The following is a 20163-nucleotide window of genomic DNA, read 5'->3' as shown; positions in this document are numbered from 1 at the left end:
ACTATTGCTGCCATTTATCTTATTGATGTGCATTTATGTTTATTAAGTCATGTATTCTTGTTTGAAACTCTTCTTTAATGCACAGTCTTGAAGTTTAGTAGAAGTTTAGAGTGTCTCACTACAATATTGTACATCATGTATAACTTCATGTGACAAATAAAATTAGATCTCAGTTCCAATAACAGACAAACACAACCAGGAAGGTGGCAATGGAGGAAATGTATGTTTAGAATCCAGACCTCAGTCCAGGGGTGACATCTGTGGCCTGACCTAAAAGGAGAAACCCATGCAAGGAGTCCCACAAAAATCAATGTGCTGAAACTGTGTGGCGAGGAGAAAACTCTGAGGACCAGCAGCTCCAAGAAATCTTTGGTTCAAGTTACGGATGGTAAAGGGGGTTCATCCTTCCCATTTCCTAACTCACCTATCCAGGGTAGAATTGCAGGGGTCTATCCCAGCAAGCACTGGGCACAAGGCAGGAAAAACAGCCCTGGTAGGATTCACAAGAGGGTTAAATTCAGCAATACCAATCCACCTACCCTGCATGTTTTTGGACTGTGGGAGGACACAGGAGCAGGCAGACATGAGGAGAACGTGTGAATGCTGGTCTCCTTACGGCAAGGCGCCACCATGAAGGAGGTTCTACCGGTTACTCAATAGACTTGAACCCTCTGATGGGACTGTGAAAGTTCAGAAGTACAATTATTTGTGTCTTTATTAGTTTTAGCAGATTGTGTTTGTCTGTTATGTGACTTTGTTGAAGATCACAATCATTTTTTTATGTGTAATTGATGTATAAATCATGAAAATTGTATTTTGCAACTGAATATTGATAAACATTCTTAATATGTCACAGAAGGAGGCAAACTCATTGTAAAATAACTTTCAAAGAAAAAAAAAAAAACTTTGTGCCTCAGAAAATAAACTTTGCACTATTCTTTAGTGAATCAATGAGTGAAACTATTAGTCCATAAATCTAAACTTGCATGATAAGGCAGAAGTCCACAGCTCAACAGATGTCAGAATCTCATGGCTCCAGTTGTCAACTAATGTGTCATTCATCAACAGAACGTGGCATCACTTGTAGGCAGTCAGTTCATTCACAGGATGTGTAACAGAGAAAGCAAATCAATTCAAACTTGTACTTTGTGAAGATCCATTCAGATGTAGGTGGACCATTCTTGTGCTCCAGTGGACTTCAATTTGGAAGCTCTCACTTTCTCCTCAATGACCGGACCTTGTAACACAGAACGAAATACGTTGCCAGACGCAAGCAGAGGAAGTACAAGACCAGCACGGTGAAGACTATTGCCAGCTCATTCTCATAAATCTTGTGCTCGTTCAGAATTGTCTCAGGCTTCTGTAGTGGGCAGATGCCCTCAGCACACTCCAGGTCAGCACGATCCATACCATAAAGGGACATTACAATTCCTCTAAAGCTATACCTGGAAGGACACACAGAATTAGAAGCCATTACTGGACTCCAAGATACCTGTCTCCGAATGCTCTGCACTCCACTCACCTTATGAAGGACACATATGTAATCCAGCTCACGTATGAGGGAAGCTCATTAAATTGGCCAAGAAAACCACTGAAGATGCACATTATAACATCCACAGTCCACGCTGTAATGATGGTACCCTGGAAGAAAAAAAGACCATTACGAGGCGAGGGTCTAGATTAAGACTAAAACACACAAATGCTCCCATCCGCTGTTCGGAGGCCCTTGAACCCAACACCGTCGATAGTTATAACCGAGGTGAGCTAGACAGTGAGGCAATAACAATAGCGCAAGGGGATGATGTAAAAAGTGTTAAAGTGCTCATATTAAAATAGTCATCAAAACAAAAACAGTGTTCAAAGTATTGTGCAGTGGTTTCCAAAAATTCTTCAAATAAATAATCCATAAAAGAAAAGTGGAGGTTAAAAAAAAACAAAACCGCAAAAACAATCCTTTAAAAACGAGGTTAAAACGTTCATCAGGAAGCAGTCTTTTCAAACATTAAAAGCCCGGTGTCTTCAGCGACTCCTCTATCAGTCAATTTGAGCGACCGCTACCTTCAGCCCCACTGAATGTTGGCCAAACACTCCCCTCGTGGGCTCTCTTCTCAGCTGCCTGCTTTCTCCCATGCGAGCCTTATCTCTCTCTCTCTCTCTCTTTTCCTGCTTTCTTCAGTAACCTCCGTCTCACTGTGGTGTTTTTTTTTTTTTAATTCTTCTTCTTTTACTCCGTTCTTCATCCCCTAACCGACTCGCGCTTCTTTATATTGAGGTGGGGCACTGCAGCTACAGCACATTAGTAGCCTCAGGAACAATCATGGATGTGGACAGTCCCTCACCTGTGCACTAGGCGAGAAACGCCCACACCGCAGATCGCCCGAGATCTGCTACAGCCACCACGCCCCTTCACTAAGCCGCCTCGAGCGCGGTGATTATTTATTTAAAACAACTGGATTCTGCTGAGAGAGCTGTGGACCCGCTATACCACTCTCCTCCATTAACTGGCAGCTACACTTCCTCCTCACCTCACTTACACCACTTCAGTTTTACAGACTTGAATAAGTGAGAGAAGTCTGGGGAAAAAGTAATCAATTCCACCACCAGCTCCTGTAGAGAGCCATTAGTGAACTACACATAGCAGGCAAAGATACAGCACCGCAGAAACAAAGTTTATTTACTTTATAACAGCTGCATTGTGGTCTTCAGGGTGACGCAAGTAACAACATTTCTGTAAGGTTAGATAAAAAAAAAGCACATACCGTCGAAGACTTGAACATTGCTCCAATGAACTGGCCCAGTGATTGGGACACAAATGCTGTGAGGATTAAGACAACAGCAAAGAGGAAGTAGCGTGAGGCCTCTGCAGGCTGGCTGGTCATCCAGTAGGCAATACTGCAGTAGATGCATGGGTAGATGACCTGTGAAAAAACCCACCATGAGTTACTTTCAGAACATAGGATACTGTCTGGTCATAGGGATATTCTAGTGGGTAGCAGCTCACCTGGAAAGGTATATCTGCCATGACCTTGGCTAGGTAGTAAGCCTTGAGGCCGTACCAATTGTTATGGTGCTCTCTTAACACAACAGACATCTCCAGAGGAACTGAAAAAGCAAAATCAAGAATCACCCACGTGTTCTTTTCTATATTATGACCGTCTTCTACTGATTTCTTCACTTTTCTTACATGTAAGGACTGTAGGGGCTTGTGCTACAGCCATGGTGATAAACAAAGAGAAGAAAATGTAGCCCAGGTTGTAAGAGACCTTCACTGCCTCATTTCCAATTTGGAGGTACACAAGACCAAGCAGGATGCTGGCAAGAATGGTCACGATGAACCTCAGAAGAACCATGTTCTGGGCAAGAGAGAGAAAGACAAGCAAGTCAGAAATGACAAGAGAAAAAAGGCTATGGGAGTCAGATGTGGGTGACTTACCAATTGTTTGTTGTCGGAGATGAAGGACCTCTTGAGTAGGGCACAGAACTGAGTGAAGGCACTGTTGACAAACTCATCACTCTCCATGGGGTCCACGTCCTCCTGTGACAGAATCAGAAAGACAAGTCAGCATTGCTTCACAATTGTTGAATCATAACAAGCCTACAACATGGGTTTATGTGCATACCATGTTGACACTCGTGATTTGGCATTGGCTGGGATCGGAGGAGGAAGACTCTTCTGCGTTGGTAATGCTTTCCTGCTGCTCTATGGTGCACATGCCACTCTTCACAGCTCTGACAAATATAGGTGCCGTTTCAGAGTTCTTTGCTGCCTCTTTAAGCACTAGAAGACATAACAGAAACAAAAAAGAAGACATTGAACAGATTAGACAGAATGTCTCAGTGATCTGAATAATAAGTTAGACATTGCTGTGCCTACAAGTTACATACTTAAGGCAGCTGGGCTGCAGTTTGTGCGGCACTGTTGACCAAAGTTTGCGAGGAACGTGGTGAGGTATGATACGGTGCCATCGTAGATACACTGGCCTCGACATAGGATGTATAGCTGTAGAAAGACACAAATTGAGGAGCCTTCAAACTATAACTATAATATAACTTTGTTCTGGAGCAGACCCTCTGCCTTTAACACACTGGCTATAGAATCCAGCGCCAGACTTCTAGCTTAGGGTCAAATGCAGCATACAGAATGGCATCTTCAGGCAGAGCAGAGACTCACCTTGTCAAAAAAATTTAGGATGTCATAGCTTGGCTGGTGAATGGTACAGACGATTGTGCGTCCACTCTGTGCCAAAGACTTCAATAAAGGAACCACTTGGGAACAATAAACATCATCCAGACCGCTGAAATGATAATGGGTAATGGGAAAATAGAGAGTTAAGAAGCTACTGCTACACCAAGTTGTTGAGGTGCCACAAAACCTGAACACCTCCAAATCAGCAAATACCTGGTGGGCTCATCCAAAAACATAACTGAGGGATTCCTTAGGAGCTCCAGCGCAATTGAAAGAAGTTTCATCTGCCCCCCAGAAAGTTTGTGAGTTTTAATGTCTGTGCATTCCTTTAGATGAAGAGCGATAAGGATTTCATCCACCTGCAGGCAAGCAAAAAGGAGAAAAGCACAATCCTCTGGAGTGAAATACTTAAATTCAACTCAGAGATTGTAAGTGTGTGTGTTTCTCGACACTTTTAACTATGGATATGTGCTTAGATACACAAAAAGAATGAAAGTCGGTGTGTGAATTGACTGGTGTGGCGTGATTATGAATCTAAGTGAATCAGTGCATGTCCAGAGTGTATAAGGTGAGACATAATGTGCATCATGATTAAGTGCCTGGTTGATGCATGTATTCACAATGTATGCATGTCACCTGTCATGATTAACTCACCATGTCTCTTTTCACAGCTGTTGTTTCTTTCACTGTCATGTTGGCAGTAAACTGCAGGAGTAAAAACACAAGCAATGAGCAAGGAGCTTTAAAAAAGGGGAATGTGTGCTCACTGCATGAGGCTTACCATCATGGACTCCAGCACAGTGAGATTGGGAAATAGGCTGTGAAACTGTGATATATAACAGGACAACTTCTTGAAGGTTCGGCGCTTCTGCGGCTGACCATTCACTAGGATCTGACCTTCCACCCCTTTCTTTCTGTAGGTAAGAAAATCAACGAGAGGATTCATTAAATATATATATATATATATATATATATATATATATATAGTACAGGCCAAAAGTTTGGACACCCCTCCTCATTCAATGTGTTTTCTTTATTTTCATGACCATTTACATTTGTAGATTCTCACTGAAGGCATCAAAACTATGAATGAACACGTGTGGAGTTATGTACTGAACAAAAAAAGGTGAAATAACTGAAAACCTGTTTTATATTCTAGTTTCTTCAAAATAGCCACCCTTTGCTCCGATTACTGCTTTGCACACTCTTGGCATTCTCTCGATGAGCTTCAACAGGTAGTCACCTGAAATGGTTGTCACTTCACAGGTGTGCCTTATCAGGGTTATTTAGTGGAATTTCTTACTTTATCAATGGGATTGGGACCAGCAGTTGTGTTGTGCAGAAGTCAGGTTACTACACAGCCGACAGGCCTATTGGACAACTGTTAAAATTCATATTATGGCAAGAACCAAGCAGCTAACTGTGTAAGGGCTATTTATTTATCTACCAATGTAAATGGTCATGAAAATAAAGAAAACACATTGAATGAGGATGCGTGTCCAAACTTTTGGCCTTTACTGCATATATATCACTCACTGGATGTTTTCTGTTTTCCGCACCAATCAGTTTAAACTGCTGTGTGTGAAAGTCCCCAGAGATTAGCAGTTATAGCCTCTCTGGTAGCAAAAATCACGTCATAGTCAAAATCACTGAGATCACATCTTTACCCATGCTGGTTTTTGATGTGAACATTAAGTGAAGCCCCTGACCTGCATCTGCAGGATTTGATACATTGCACTGCTGCCTCATGATTGGCTGATTAGACAATTGCATGAATAAGCAGGTGTACAGGTGTTCCCAAGAGTTTGCTCAGTTAGTGTGCACACATAGATGATGAAATGCACAGAGACACACAGTGAAAGGCTGATATACACAACACATCACTGACATGTGTAGCATACAAACACTTGTCACTAACTTACCGCATCCCTGCCAGGATATCCATTAAGGTGCTTTTGCCAGCTCCACAGGATCCTATGATGCCAATCAGCTCTCCACTGCAGAACTTTCCAGAGAGGCCATTGAGGATTATCTTGTGACCTGTGTTCAAACATCAAAGGTTGACACCATAGTATGTAGTGGGCACCTTGTTAGTTCAGGGTAAATATGTCCTAGAGGATGTATGTACACTGTAATTAGTTAGATGGTACTGTTAGGATCATACTGGTGCCATATTAAACCAGCTACTATATTCTAGTTGTGAGGAGCCCATGACGTCCATTCAGTTTTGATGCCTCTGCACCATGGATTCCTACACAGTCTTACTGGCACCATTCCTCTCAGTGTGGATGTTGCACAATCTCTTAGTGTCGGCCATATTTTTCTCTGGGTGCTCAGTGAAAAGCCAGAAACATGCAGGACAGATTAACTGGCTGCTCTAAATTGATTTTACATCAGTAAATGTTACTGTCTTACTGGTTTTCTCATTTTTTGTCATTTGCAGAATTTACACTTGCTGCCTTGTTTGTCCCTTGTCTACATTTCCTGTGATTTTCATCCTCTGTCCATGTCCCTAGAATTACTTGTAGAGGGCTCTCAGGTGTTTGATAAGGTGTTTAAGACCCCTGCTGTCTTAGCCAGATTGCTATGGCCTGTCGAGGCCCGTTGCTCCTCAGAGACCCAAGTTCGATCCCCCACTGGGGAGAAAGGGTTATTTTTTTTCTTTTTAACCATATAAAGTGGTATGCACTGTCAGTCAATCAGTCAGTCAGTCAGATCATTGTATTTTCATGTGGGATGCTCCTTTTATAATATTTTTAACAATTCAGTCTGCAATTAACATGAACAGGTGTCTTTATAACTGTTATTTTTAAAATCCATAAGAGATAGACAGACAGAGCACTGCATAATAGACAGACAGATAGAGAAGTCACTAGATATAGAAATAAACAGGGAAGGCACTGTTTAATAGATATAAAAAAAGAGCTAAGCTGATAGATAAATAGATAGGAAGGAAAGGCACTGTATGATCGGCAGATAGGGAAGCTGCTATATAATAATAAAATTACTATTACTATATACAGTAGATAGACAGGGAGTTCACTGTATAAAAGACAGAAAGAGAAAGCACTACTAACTGAAAAATGGTACAGCCTTTTTATTAATCAACAAATACTTTAGGAAGGCAAGCAGATAATGAGATTACAAGTAGATGTGCAAAGCACTAGACAGACAGATAGATATGGAAGACACCGTATAGCATATACAAAACTGTCAGAAAAAAAACAGGATATACAGTAAATAATATACAGGCAGAGAAGCCACTAGACAGATAAATAGACAGACATGAAAGGCATTATATATGACAGATAGAAAGGAAAGGCACACTATATACAAAGCAGGCAGGGAAGCCAAAAAGTAAAACTATTATTACTACATAGACAGACAGAGAAGGAATTCACTGTATAACAGGCAGACAGCAAAGGCACTATATAAAAAACAGAAAGAGAAAGCACCAGACAGACAGATATCAGCATTAGCAAGATATTAATTTTATTATGTATTTATTTGTTTAATTATTTATTTCTGAGATTTATGTAAATAAAATAAATGAAAAATGCTTCAGCCTGTTTATTATTTAACAGACGCTACAGGAAAGCAAGAAGACCATTAGAGTACATATAGATCTGAAAGGCACTAGATAGACAGACACATAGGAAAGTCACTATATAATAAATATGGGATGCTCTTTTTAAAATATTTAAAAGTTGAGACTGCAATTAACATGAACAAGTGTCCTTATAACTGTTCTTATTTTTAAGTTATGTAAGACGTTCAGTGTCAGACAGCATTGAATAATACACAGACAGAGAAGTCAGTAGACAGATAAACTGGGAAGTTTAGTTTTACTTTTTGGCTTCCCTGTCTGCTTTGTATATAGTGTGCCTTTCCTTTCTATCTGTCATATATAATGCCTTTCATGTCTGTCTATCTATCTGTCTAGTGCAGGGGTCCTCAATCACGGTGGTCCTGGAGAGCCGCAGTGGCTGCAGGTTTTTGCTCCAACCCAGTTGCTTAATAAAAAGCACTTATTGCTAAAGTAACACTTCTGCTTCACTTTAGTGATTTTAAACCCTTATTGCTTAGTTTTGTCTTAATCAGCTATTTTAATTGCTCCTTATTATCAATAACATGCAGATGACAAGAGAGAGCAGCATTTCTCCATTTCGCTTATTTACATTTACACCCGTGTGTATTTATCTGCACTATTGAGTTTAATTAAATACTTGGAAGAAAAATGAAGAGAAAAAAGTGAAGGACTGAGAATTACTCGTCCATTTTAGCCTTCAAATCTTTTGCATGATAGAAAGGGAAAGAAAATCTAGGATATGAGAATGACCTGACATAGCAGAGTTCATTTCATTTCATAGCTTGTTAGTGCTTTATTGGCAAGAATTGCTTTCTAATTAAGCAACCAGGTCAGAACAAAAACCTGCAGCCACTGCGGCCCTCCAGGACTGGGATTGAGGACCCCTGGTCTAGTGGCTTCTCTGCCTGTATATTATTTACTGTATATCCTGTTTTTTTCTGACAGTTTTGTATATGTTATACGGTGTCTTCCATATCTATCTGTCTGTCTAGTGCTTTGCACATCTACTTGTAATCTCATTATCTGCTTGCCTTCCTAAAGTATTTGTTGATTAATAAAAAGGCTGTACCATTTTTCAGTTAGTAGTGCTTTCTCTTTCTGTCTTTTATACAGTGAACTCCCTGTCTATCTACTGTATATAGTAATAGTAATTTTATTATTATATAGCAGCTTCCCTATCTGCCGATCATACAGTGCCTTTCCTTCCTATCTATTTATCTATCAGCTTAGCTCTTTTTTTATATCTATTAAACAGTGCCTTCCCTGTTTATTTCTATATCTAGTGACTTCTCTATCTGTCTGTCTATTATGCAGTGCTCTGTCTGTCTATCTCTTATGGATTTTAAAAATAACAGTTATAAAGACACCTGTTCATGTTAATTGCAGACTGAATTGTTAAAAATATTATAAAAGGAGCATCCCACATGAAAATACAATGATCTGACTGACTGACTGATTGACTGACAGTGCATACCACTTTATATGGTTAAAAAGAAAAAAAATAACCCTTTCTCCCCAGTGGGGGATCGAACTTGGGTCTCTGAGGAGCAACGGGCCTGCTGTGCACTGATTGGCTGAGCAGTCTGTGTCAACTATCTGTGACTGGCCGCCGCCCGCGCCCGACTTGCTTAACCTCCACCAACCAGGCAGGCACTTCACTTCAATTTGTTCATGTATAAACATAGTCAACAATAGCTTTTTCCCATCTGCCATAAACTAGTTGAACTCTGATATAATTTTTATTGAACATGTACAATACGTTATGTTGGCACTATGTAATATACTGTTTACTAGTACAGCATGTGCAATAATGATGTACTATGTGCTGCTGTAAATCTATGCAATAATAATCCGTCCTGGTTACTTGAACACTTAGCACTGTATATGGCATCTTGTTAATATTTTGAACATATTATTCAAATGAATCTGTTTTTAGTTATTTTGCATCTATTCAGTGTATTGTAATCTATTTGAACTAATTGCCATTTGGATTTTAAATGGACCTTTGGCACTGTTACATAAGTCATTTTGTTGTGTTCCACAGTGACAATAAAGTGCTTGAACTTGAACTTGAGATGGACAAATGTGTTTCATTTAAGCCGATGCTGGCCATTCCAAAGTGAAGTTATTTTAGTAGGCCACATTGCAAGCATAAATAAACACTTTAGTGATGCTTTGTAAGTGTTATTAAGACCAAAAGACGCCATTGATAAGGCCTTGTTACATAACAATATAGGAGGAACAGAGGCATTCTCAGTGCCTACACTAAAATGTTTCTAAAACAAAAAACACAGAGAGCCTTGAAGGGACATCAATGTCCAACATTTAATCACAAGTCACAAAACTCCTAATGCACTTGTTAGTCCCCTGCTTTTGACATTTATACAGCCCACCAAATAAAAAAAAATAAATTTGCGTGAGGTGAAAAATACAGAAATAAAACACAGCATGAGCTGCATCCAGCTAAGAAAGAACACTTTAAAATTCAGCATTTGTAAATTGCAGCTGAGCTGTCAGAAACATTGCTGATTGGTTTCAATATAAATTTCAGATGTACTGTCTACGTACCTTAAACAATCGAAGGATCGAGGAATCTCCATATTCTGAGACCAGAAAATCTGATCACAACTGCAGAACTGCCATTATAGCCCATTATCTATTTAATGCACATGAGTGCATTATAACTTAAAACTTACCATGGAAACAAACCTTAATCGAATGACATAAACTTAATGAAAACAGCAAGATTATATTCAAAAGGGTTATCTTGAACATCCATAATAAATCTGCAAGTATAATTCAGCAATAGAGGCAAACATTTCTTATTGAACTCTAAATAAATGAAAAGCTTCTGAGAGCAGCACTGGACACAGTTCATAACAGCCACAGGAATAGCCAGCCATGTTGCATGTATGGAGGCTACACTGAAATGCACATTTTAATGAAAACAGCAAGCTTGTATCCGACAATGGTTTGCTTAAATGTTCTTAACAAATAACATCTTCTGCAAACAAAACCAACAGCAACAGAGCCACATATTAGGAGGACCAACAACAAAAAAACAAAAAAACAAGCACGTTATACCAGACACGGAAACCTCCGGCATTAAATACGTTTCACAAGGTAAGCAGAATAAATGAGAAGCTTTTGACAGCTGCACAAGACACCATTAATAAGAGCGTCACAAGCACAAGCAGGGGTGGTGCAGTGGGTAGCGCTGCTGCCTCACAGTTGGGTGACCCGGGTTCACTTCCTGGGTCCTCCCTGCGTGGAGTTTGCATGTTCTCCTTGTGTCTGCGTGGGTTTCATACCACAGTCCAAAGACATGCAGGTTAGGTGGACTGGCGATTCTAAATTGTTCCTAGTGTGTGTGTGCCCTGTGGTGGGCTGGTGCCCTGTCTGGGGTTTGTTTCCTGCCTTGTGCTCTGGGATTGGCTCCAGCAGACCCCTGTGACCCTGTAGATAGGATATAGTGGGTTGGATAATGGATGGATGAAAGCACGAGCAGGTAGTTACCCACTTTAGAGTTTTTATATAATATATTGAGATTAACTTAAGACATTTCAATAAAAATAGCAAGTATGTATCCAAAATAGTGAGCTGAAACATTGTTAATAAATAAAAATCTTCAGCAAGTAACATTAATGACAACACAGGCTCATATTGGGAGGGCCAGCATCAAAAAAGCAGACCCCATCAGACAGGAAACTGCCAGGATAAAGCAGGCTCCGCAGTGCAAGCTGAACAAATCACAAACTTCTGATAGCTGCACAGGACACCACTGATAAGAACATCACAAGCATGAGCAGGTAGTTACACATTTTAGAGTTTTGATAAAATATATTGAGATTAACTTAAGACATTTCAATAAATAAAGAAAAAATAAACAATAAAGTCACATATTGTGGGGGTCAACATCAAGTAACCAGGCCCTACCACACAAGGAAACTGGCAGAATACACCAGGCTCCACAATTTAAGCAAAATCAAATCACAAACTGCTGACAGCTGCACTGGACACAATTCATAACAGCAAAAGAAACAGTTACACATCTTGTGCATTGGAGACTATACTGAGATTAACGTGCAAATATTAATGAAAAAAAGAAATCTTGTATCCAAATTGTGAGCTCAGACATCCTTAAATAAATTAAATCTGCAAGCATAATCAACAGCAACAGAGACTCATACTGGAAGGGCCAACAAGAAACAAGCAGACCACACCAAACATGGAAACTGCTAGAATACAGCAGGCAAAACAAGCAAACAAATCACAATGTCTGTGACCTGCACAGGACACCACTGATAAGGACAACAGTACAAGTACAAGCAGGTTTTTGCACATTTTGTGTATTTAGACACTATTATGAGATTCACTTAGGGCAGGGGTCCTCAATCACGGTGGTCCTGGAGAGCCGCAGTGGCTGCAGGTTTTTGCTCCAACCCAGTTGCTTAATAAAAAGCACTTATTGCTAAAGTAACACTTCTGCTTCACTTTAGTGATTTTGAGCCCTTATTGCTTAGTTTTGTCTTAATCAGCTATTTGAATTGCTCCTTATTATCAATAACATGCAGATGACAAGAGAGAGCAGCATTTCTCCATTTAGCTTATTTACATTTACACCTGTGTGTATTTATCTGCACTATTGGGTTTAATTAAATACTTGGAAGAAAAATGAAGAGAAAAAAGTGAAGGACTGAGAATTACTCGTCCATTTTAGCCTTCAAATCATTTGCATGATAGAAAGGGAAAGAAAATCTAGGATATGAGAATGACCTGACATAGCAGAGTTCATTTCATTTCATAGCTTGTTAGTGCTTTATTGGCAAGAATTGCTTTCTAATTAAGCAACCAGGTCAGAACAAAAACCTGCAGCCACTGCGGCCCTCCAGGACTGGGATTGAGGACCCCTGACTTAGGTCAGTGTTTCCCAAACTCGGTCCTGGGGGTCCACTGTGGCTGCAGGCTTTTGTTCCAACCCGATTCCTAATCAATGACAAAACCTGATAACACTGATCTCATTTAATTAGCTGCTATTATTTTTCTTTTATTTCGACATTCAGAAAAGCACAGCAGCATGATTTTTACATTTATAAGACATTTAAAAATATTTCTGCCTTTGCTATTGATTTAAATACTTAACTCTCTTTTGTTGATTTCATTATATTTTGCCTTTCTCTGTGCAGTTTTCCCCCCTTTGTTGTATCTTATTAATAACAATTAAAACTAGCAGAGCAGACACCCTGGCCAACAACACTGAATAATCAAAGGCTGCAACTACTTTAGCATCAGACCCACTAATTAGTAAATAATGCATTAATTAAACAATTAGAACACCTAGAAAAGTAGAATGAAAATCAAGATGAAAAAACTGTTAAAAAGAAAAATCTGCTTTGTACATTTTAATATATATATATTTTTTTTTAGCAAACTTTGTTTTCTAATTAATATATTGTTCCCTAAACACAGAATTTGGGAAATATCAGTTCACTTAATTAGCCCAGAAGTTCAATTAACAACAGAAGCTGGTTGGAACAAAAACCTACAGCCACAGGGGGTCCACCAGGACTAACATTGAGGACCCCTGACTTAGACATTTTAATGAAAACAGCAGGATTGTATCCAAAAATGGTTTGCTTAAATGTTTTAACAAATAACATCTTCTGCAAACAAAACCAACAACAGAAGAGTCACATATTAGGAGGACCAACAACAAAAAAAACAAAAAGCAAGCACGTCTTACCAGACACAGAAAACTCTAACATTAAATCCGTTTCACAAGGTAAGCAGAATAAATGAGAAGCTTTTGACAGCTACACTGGACATAATTGATAAGAACATCACAAGCATGAGCAGGTAGTAACCCATTTAGAGTTTTGATAAAATACATTGAGATTAATTTAAGACATTTTAATAAACAGCAATCTTGTATGCAAAATTGTGAGCTTAAACATTGTTAATAAATAAAAATCTTCAGCAAGTAACATTAATGGCAACACAGGCTCATATTGGGAGGGCCAGCATCAAAAAAGCAGACCCCATCAGACATGGAAACTGCCAGGTTCCACGGTGCAAGCTGAACAAATCACAAACTTCTGACAGCTACACAGGACACCATTGTTAAGAACAACCCAAGTACAAACAGGCAGTTATACATTTTGTGTATTTGGAAACTGTATTGAGATTATTTTGCACATTTAAATGAAAGCAGCAAGCTTGTATCCAAAACAGTTGTCTTCAATATATTTAATAAATGTAATGCAGACTCATACTGTGAAGGTCAACATCAAGCAAGCAGGCCTTACCAAACAAGGAAACTGCCAGGATGCAGCAGGCCCTACAAAGTGAGAAGAATAAATCCCAAGCTTTGATATCTGGGCACCATTGATAATATTGTGGGGGTCAACATCAAGTAACCAGGCCCCAGCACACAAGGAAACTGGCAGAATACACCAGGCTCCACAATTTAAGCAAAATAAAATCACAAACTTCTTACACCTGCACTGGACACAATTCATAACAGCAAAAGAAACAGTTACACATCTTGTGCATTGGAGACTATACTGAGATTAACGTGCAAATATTAATGAAAAAAAGAAATCTTGTATCCAAATTGTGAGCTCAGACATCCTTAAATAAATTAAATCTGCAAGCATAATCAACAGCAACAGAGACTCATACTGGAAGGGCCAACAAGAAACAAGCAGACCACACCAAACATGGAAACTGCTAGAATACAGCAGGCAAAACAAATCACAAACTTCTGATAGCTGCACAGGACACCACTGATAAGAACATCACAAGCATGAGCAGGTAGTTACACATTTTGTGTATTTGGACACTATTATGAGATTCACTTAGACATTTTAATGAAAACAGCAGGATTGTATCCAACAATGGTTTGCTTAAATGTCCTTAGTATAATCAAAACCTTCAGCCATTAAAATTAAGAACAATAAAGCCACATATTGGGAGGCCCAAAATCGTACAAGCAGGCCCCATGAGACATAAACTCCCAGGATAAAACATGATACAAATTGTGTGGAGAATAAATCAGACACTTCTGAGAGCTGCACAGGACACAACTCATAACAACTGGAAAAGTCACACATTGCATATTGGACACTTCTTGAGATGTACATTTTAATGAAAACACTAATCTATTATCCAAAATGTTTAGCTTCAACACCTTTAATGTATAAAATTGCTTATAAATACGACACTCAATGATGCGTTATTCTGATTACATAAATCAATCTGAAACAAATTTCCAGAAGTGAAAACACTATTGGAGGCAATGTTAACACGGGGGGTGTGTGTTGATCTGACACAGGGGCTTGTTCTAATAAAGTTATTATAAAAAACAGACGCCGAGAATTGCCCCGCAATAAAGTGGTTCTTCAATAAATGTACTTTACTGTATTGCAGACCCCAAGACAGGTAAGAATAACTCTGTGGCGCCGTACTTCTTAAGCACTCGCGCCGTCTGTTAAGTGGCATTCACTACCCCCCAGTCAGAGTGCTGGCAGACCCCCGTATTCTGAGTGGTTTTACAGAACGGGTGGCGCTGCGTATGTGTGTATGGCAGGGGTGCCGACACTTTTTCGGCTTGCGAGCTACTTCTAAAATGACCAGGTCGAAATGATCTACATATATATATTGGGGTGCCAAACAGGCAAATACACTGATTCACTGAATATATAAAGTCAAAGTCAGAATATATAAACTCATTGAAACGACTCAGGCACATTTTTAGTAAACTAAAAAAAACTGATATAAGTTAACAAAAACGTATTCCGAAAAATAAATGAAAAAAACACTTCGGTTAATGTTTTGAGAATGATGCATGTGCCCTGCCCAGGATTGGTTCCTGCCTTGCGCCGGGAGTTGGCTGGGATTGGCTCCAGCAGACCCCCGTGACCCTATGGTCAGATTCAACATGTTGGGAAATGGATGGATATTTCAGCGCTGACTTTATATATTCAAGTTTTGACTTTAAATATTCCAACGCCGTCTTTATATACTCAGGTTTTGACTTTATATATTTGGGAATGACTTTATATATTCCAGCGCTGACTTTATATATACCGACGCTGACTTTATATAATCAAGTTTTGACTTTATATATTCGGGAATAACTTTATATATTCAAGTTTTGACTTTATATATTCTGACGCCGACTTTATATATTCAGAAAATCAATGTATTTGCCTGTTTGGCACCCCATATATATATATATATATATATATATATATATATATATATATATATATATATATATATATATATATATATATATATATATATATATATATATATATATATATATATATATATATAATCTGAGTATACTTTATACATAAAATGTATGTTGTTGCACCTTGCATAACTGAATAACCTTTATGGCAATAAATTTATGGTCACTACAGTATTTGGATTTAATAATCGTCATGTGGGAAAAGGCTGACTCGCATAAATAAGTACAGCCGAATAATGCAGTCAAGGAGCTTTTGAATTCAGCCGAGTGAAAAATGACAGCTGTACGATTAACTGAGATTTTAGTTCCCTCTCCTTTTTCTTTCTCAGATCGCTTTTCGGAAGGAAGTCAGTTTCGTAGTTTTTATGAACAGTTCGAAAATGACTTTCCACATTTTCCTTCTTTGGAATAGCAATGATTGACAGTTCAGACAAACGCACTTCGATTGTGGCATTGTGAGAAAAAATCCTCTTCCAATTCCACATCCAGCCCATACCCTCCCCAAACATTTTTTTTAAATCCCTTCTTTAGTCGATATAAATTGGAAGGCTAACTAGATCACAGCCGGAGTTTTGCAGTAACTCGCGCGTTTGATCGTGCGTGCGGGATGACCAGTGTGTTAGAAGAGAGAAGATCTCAGACTGGCCGCCCTGCATGTCAATCAAGTGGCAAATGCCATAGGGAGGATATATGATAGACTAACGTTTTAAAAAAAAAAATCTACCTGCACTTCCTTTGCGATCTACCGGTCGATCGTGATCGACGCATAGGGCACCCCTGGTGTATGGCATTATTGTGTCCACCTTTCTGGAGTTAACTTTGCTCCTTTGCATTTTGAAAATATAAAAGTATGCCAATGTGCCTACCTTTCTTGACAATGCCGGACCTCACTGGCACCGAGTACGACACGCCTTTAAACTCCAAATCCACCGCCAAACGTCTGCGCAGGTGTGTCATGGACGGCATCCCCACCGCGACGACTCCCCCCTCGTTGGGTCGCACGACGTCCCTAATCGCGGGCTCTTGGGTCAGTTCTGGGCGCGCGGCGTCTTCAGGCGCGGGCTCTAGTGTCACTTGGGAGCGCGCAGGGTCCAGAAGCGGGAGCCCATGGGTCACGTGGAGGTTCGTGAAGTCAAGAAGTGGCAGTTCTCGAGTCCTTCTGCTGCTAACGGAATCCTCCGAAAGGAAGCGAATAGACACAAGTTCAATCGCTTTCTCGGCCATGTCTGCGTCCATCAGTGGTGGTCGAGTTTACCACTGAGACGAGTAGCGCCAGGCTTGGCAGTGGTACCCAGAAGTGATGGCAGGCCAGAACAGAGTCGGACTACGAAGTTAGGTCTGATCTGTGGAGTCTTCCAGCTTCCCAACGAAATAATCGCTTCGGCTCTCTCATATAAATAGGAGCAGGACACAATCAAGGCGGATGGGAGGCAAACATACAAAATGAACAAAAATGAAACATTTTAAACATATGACGCCATATTACCAGCACTAACTGGTCTGATCTGGTTAGCTAGGTACTTGTTATGCGCCTTAGAACATGAAATGAAAGGGTAATAATGTATTTATTTATTAGCAGATAAGGATACAAGAACACATCTATTGGGATTTAAAATGACCTTGATTCACCAATAACATAACAAATATTGTAACATAAAAAACAATTTTATTTGCCAGGGTCACTCTCTGAGCAAATTCTTTGGCACACTATACTGATACTGTTTAGGGCCTCCTTTTGTTCTCAAAAAGCCTCAGTTCTTTGTGGCCTGCGTTCAATACGATTCCTTTGAGTTTCGTTCCCGTTTTGACATGTTTCTGCAGATTTGCCACCTGCCATTATAAGATGGGTGAATGGTGGTCATGAAGGGACATACATGGTCACCAACAATAATCCAGTAGACCATGGCATTCAAGCCATGATTGGTTGGTAATAATGGGCCCAAAGTGTGCCATGAAAACATTCCACACACTATTACACCACAACTAGTGGACTCTAAGCTAACAACTTCCCGACAGTGTTCAGAAGCCATTAAGAACAGACTGTTAGGATATATAGCACGATGTGTGGAGTACAAGTCACAGGAGGTTCTGCTCAACCTTTATAACACACTGATGAGGCCTCATCTTGAGTACTGTGTGCAGTTTTGGTCTCCAGACTACAAAAAGGACATAACAGCACTAGAAAAGGTCCAGAGAAGAGCGACGAGGCTGATTCAGGGCTACAGGGGTTGAGTTACGAGGAAAGATGAAAAGAGCTGAGCCTTTACAGTTTAAGTAAAAGAAGATTAAGAGGTGACATGATTGAAGTGTTTAAAATTATGAAGGGAATTAGTCCAGTGGATTTAGACTTGTATTTTAAAATGAGTTCATCAAGAACACGGGGACACAGTTGGAAACTTGTTAAGGGTAAATTTTGCACAAACATTAGGAAGTTTTTCTTTACACATAGAACGATAGACACTTGAAATAAGCGACCAAGTAGTGTGGTAGACAGTAAGACGTTAGGGACTTTCAAAACTCGACTTGATGTTTTCTTGGAGGAAATAAGTGGATAGGACTGGTGAACTTTATTGTGCTGAATGGCCTGTTCTCCTCCAGAGTGTTCTAATTCACTACCGGCCTGTACTGCTCACACAAGGCAGGCTAGGTGCATGGATTCATGTAGGTGGTATCTGTGTGTCTCAGCAGAAATCAAGATTCATCAGACCAGTCTTCAGCTGGTGAGTCTGTGCCCACTGCAGCTTCAGCTTTCTGTTCTTGGTTGACAGGAGTGCAAACTGACATGGACTTCTGCTGTATCTCATCTGCCTCAAGGTTCAATGAGCTGAGTATTCTGAGATGCTTTTCTGTTCATCACAGGCTTGAACCAATCTGGCCAGTCTCCTCTGACCTCTTACATCAACATGGCATTTCCCTCCACAGAACTACCACTCACTGGAAGTTTTTGTATTTGTGCAGCATTCTTAGTAAACTCCAAAGGCTGTTGTGTGTGAAAATCCCAGGACATCTGTTATTAAAGAATTTCAACTATCATGCCATGGTCATAATCATTGGCATCACATTTTTCTCCCATTCTGGTGTGCAATGGCTATTGCAAAGTAAAGCAAAGTGTCACTGAAGCAATCATGTCTGGTTTGGAACTCTGTCTCTCTTGAGCATTGGTTCAGAATGAGACACCACTTTCGGTGAGCGCTGCAATTTGTAGGTACAGACATATTCACATGTAACAATGGAAACTACCTCATAACTGTCGACTACTATAGTAGATATTTTGAATTAGACCAACTTCACACCACCACATCAGCAACTGTGATACACAAGTTCAATGCAGTCTTTACCTGACATGGCTTTGCAGAGACATTAGTATCAGACAATGGACCCCAATACACGTTAAATGCCAAGTCGTGGTGAAATCACACCTATCACCTCAAGTCCACATTACCCACAGAGTAATGGTCTTGATGAAAGAACTGTGCAGACAGCCAAAACACTTCTGGACAAAGCTTATGCAGATGGAAAAGACCCATATCTCAGTCTGCTTGAATATCGTAACATGCCAGTGGAGAGCTTTAAGTCCCCTGCACAGTCGTTGATGAGCCAACAACTTTGCTCGATTCTGCCAACAACAAGCCAGCAATTACAACTGCAAGTTGATAGCCATAAGGAAAGATTCATAAGAAGAAGCCAAAGACAACATCACCAAAAGGTTTACGACGACAGATCATCCAAGCCACTGGCACCACTCAATGCTGGAAAAACTGTCAGACTCCAAGAGCATGGACATTGTCATCCAACCAGCTGGAACTGATCGATCTTATGTCCTCCACACTCCAGATGGACAGGTGGATCACCGCAATGCACAGGCATATCCAGAGCACTAAGGAATAGCTTAGTTTGAATAACAGTGTCAAACATTGCAGACACAGAACTAGATGAACAGTGTGACACACCATTACAATCCGCACATGTAAGCACACCAGTCTCACCTGAGACTTGCACACCTCAAAACACACCACAGTTATCTGATTACACACACCACTGAGTCATTGTCTAGCTGAGGATCACATTTACTCTCATATCGCACCGGATGTGGACGAGCAGTCCTAGATCTGTGAATTGTAAAGGGTGTAG

At 40.0% G+C, this 20163-nt stretch overlaps 2 protein-coding genes across 2 annotated transcripts; both read right to left on the bottom strand.

The window, feature by feature from the left end:
• Positions 1 to 6: 6 nt before the first annotated feature.
• Positions 7 to 2212, bottom strand: LOC120543095 (ATP-binding cassette sub-family G member 1-like). The gene is made up of 3 exons (XM_039775945.1): positions 2059 to 2212; positions 1523 to 1641; positions 7 to 1445 (listed from the first exon to the last, which is right to left on the bottom strand). Exons 1-3 carry the CDS (start codon positions 2128 to 2130, stop codon positions 1214 to 1216), a joined length of 423 nt encoding a protein of 140 aa, XP_039631879.1. The 5' UTR covers positions 2131 to 2212; the 3' UTR covers positions 7 to 1213.
• Positions 2213 to 2526: 314 nt separating this feature from the next.
• LOC120543326 (ATP-binding cassette sub-family G member 4-like) lies at positions 2527 to 17256 on the bottom strand. The gene is made up of 13 exons (XM_039776362.1): positions 16899 to 17256; positions 6109 to 6226; positions 4968 to 5100; positions 4841 to 4891; positions 4400 to 4545; positions 4172 to 4295; positions 3886 to 4000; positions 3621 to 3778; positions 3434 to 3535; positions 3185 to 3353; positions 3002 to 3102; positions 2760 to 2918; positions 2527 to 2628 (listed from the first exon to the last, which is right to left on the bottom strand). The coding sequence occupies exons 1-13, from the start codon at positions 17254 to 17256 to the stop codon at positions 2527 to 2529; spliced, it is 1836 nt and encodes a 611-aa protein (XP_039632296.1).
• Positions 17257 to 20163: the final 2907 nt, after the last annotated feature.

The sequence above is a fragment of the Polypterus senegalus genome, chromosome 13, assembly GCF_016835505.1.
Source record: "Polypterus senegalus isolate Bchr_013 chromosome 13, ASM1683550v1, whole genome shotgun sequence".
NCBI classification, from domain to species: domain Eukaryota; kingdom Metazoa; phylum Chordata; class Cladistia; order Polypteriformes; family Polypteridae; genus Polypterus; species Polypterus senegalus.
The sequence above is the reverse complement of the archived record's forward strand: the minus strand, read 5'-3'. Positions and strand labels throughout refer to the sequence as shown.

Bases quoted from the DNA above. Each gene is read 5' to 3' on its own strand.
- LOC120543095 (XM_039775945.1), bottom strand. From the start codon at position 2,130: ATGGGAGAAAGCAGGCAGCTGAGAAGAGAGCCCACGAGGGGAGTGTTT. The intron at 1,642-2,058 runs GTAGCGGTCGCT...TTTTTCTTCCAG, and splicing joins AACATTCAGTGGGGCTGAAG to GGTACCATCATTACAGCGTG. The intron at 1,446-1,522 runs GTGAGTGGAGTG...GTGTCCTTCCAG, and splicing joins ACATATGTGTCCTTCATAAG to GTATAGCTTTAGAGGAATTG.
- LOC120543326 (XM_039776362.1), bottom strand. From the start codon at position 17,256: ATGGCCGAGAAAGCGATTGAACTTGTGTCTATTCGCTTCCTTTCGGAG. The intron at 3,354-3,433 runs GTAAGTCACCCA...TCTCTTGCCCAG, and splicing joins TCTCCGACAACAAACAATTG to AACATGGTTCTTCTGAGGTT. The intron at 3,103-3,184 runs GTAAGAAAAGTG...TTGCTTTTTCAG, and splicing joins AGCCCCTACAGTCCTTACAT to TTCCTCTGGAGATGTCTGTT.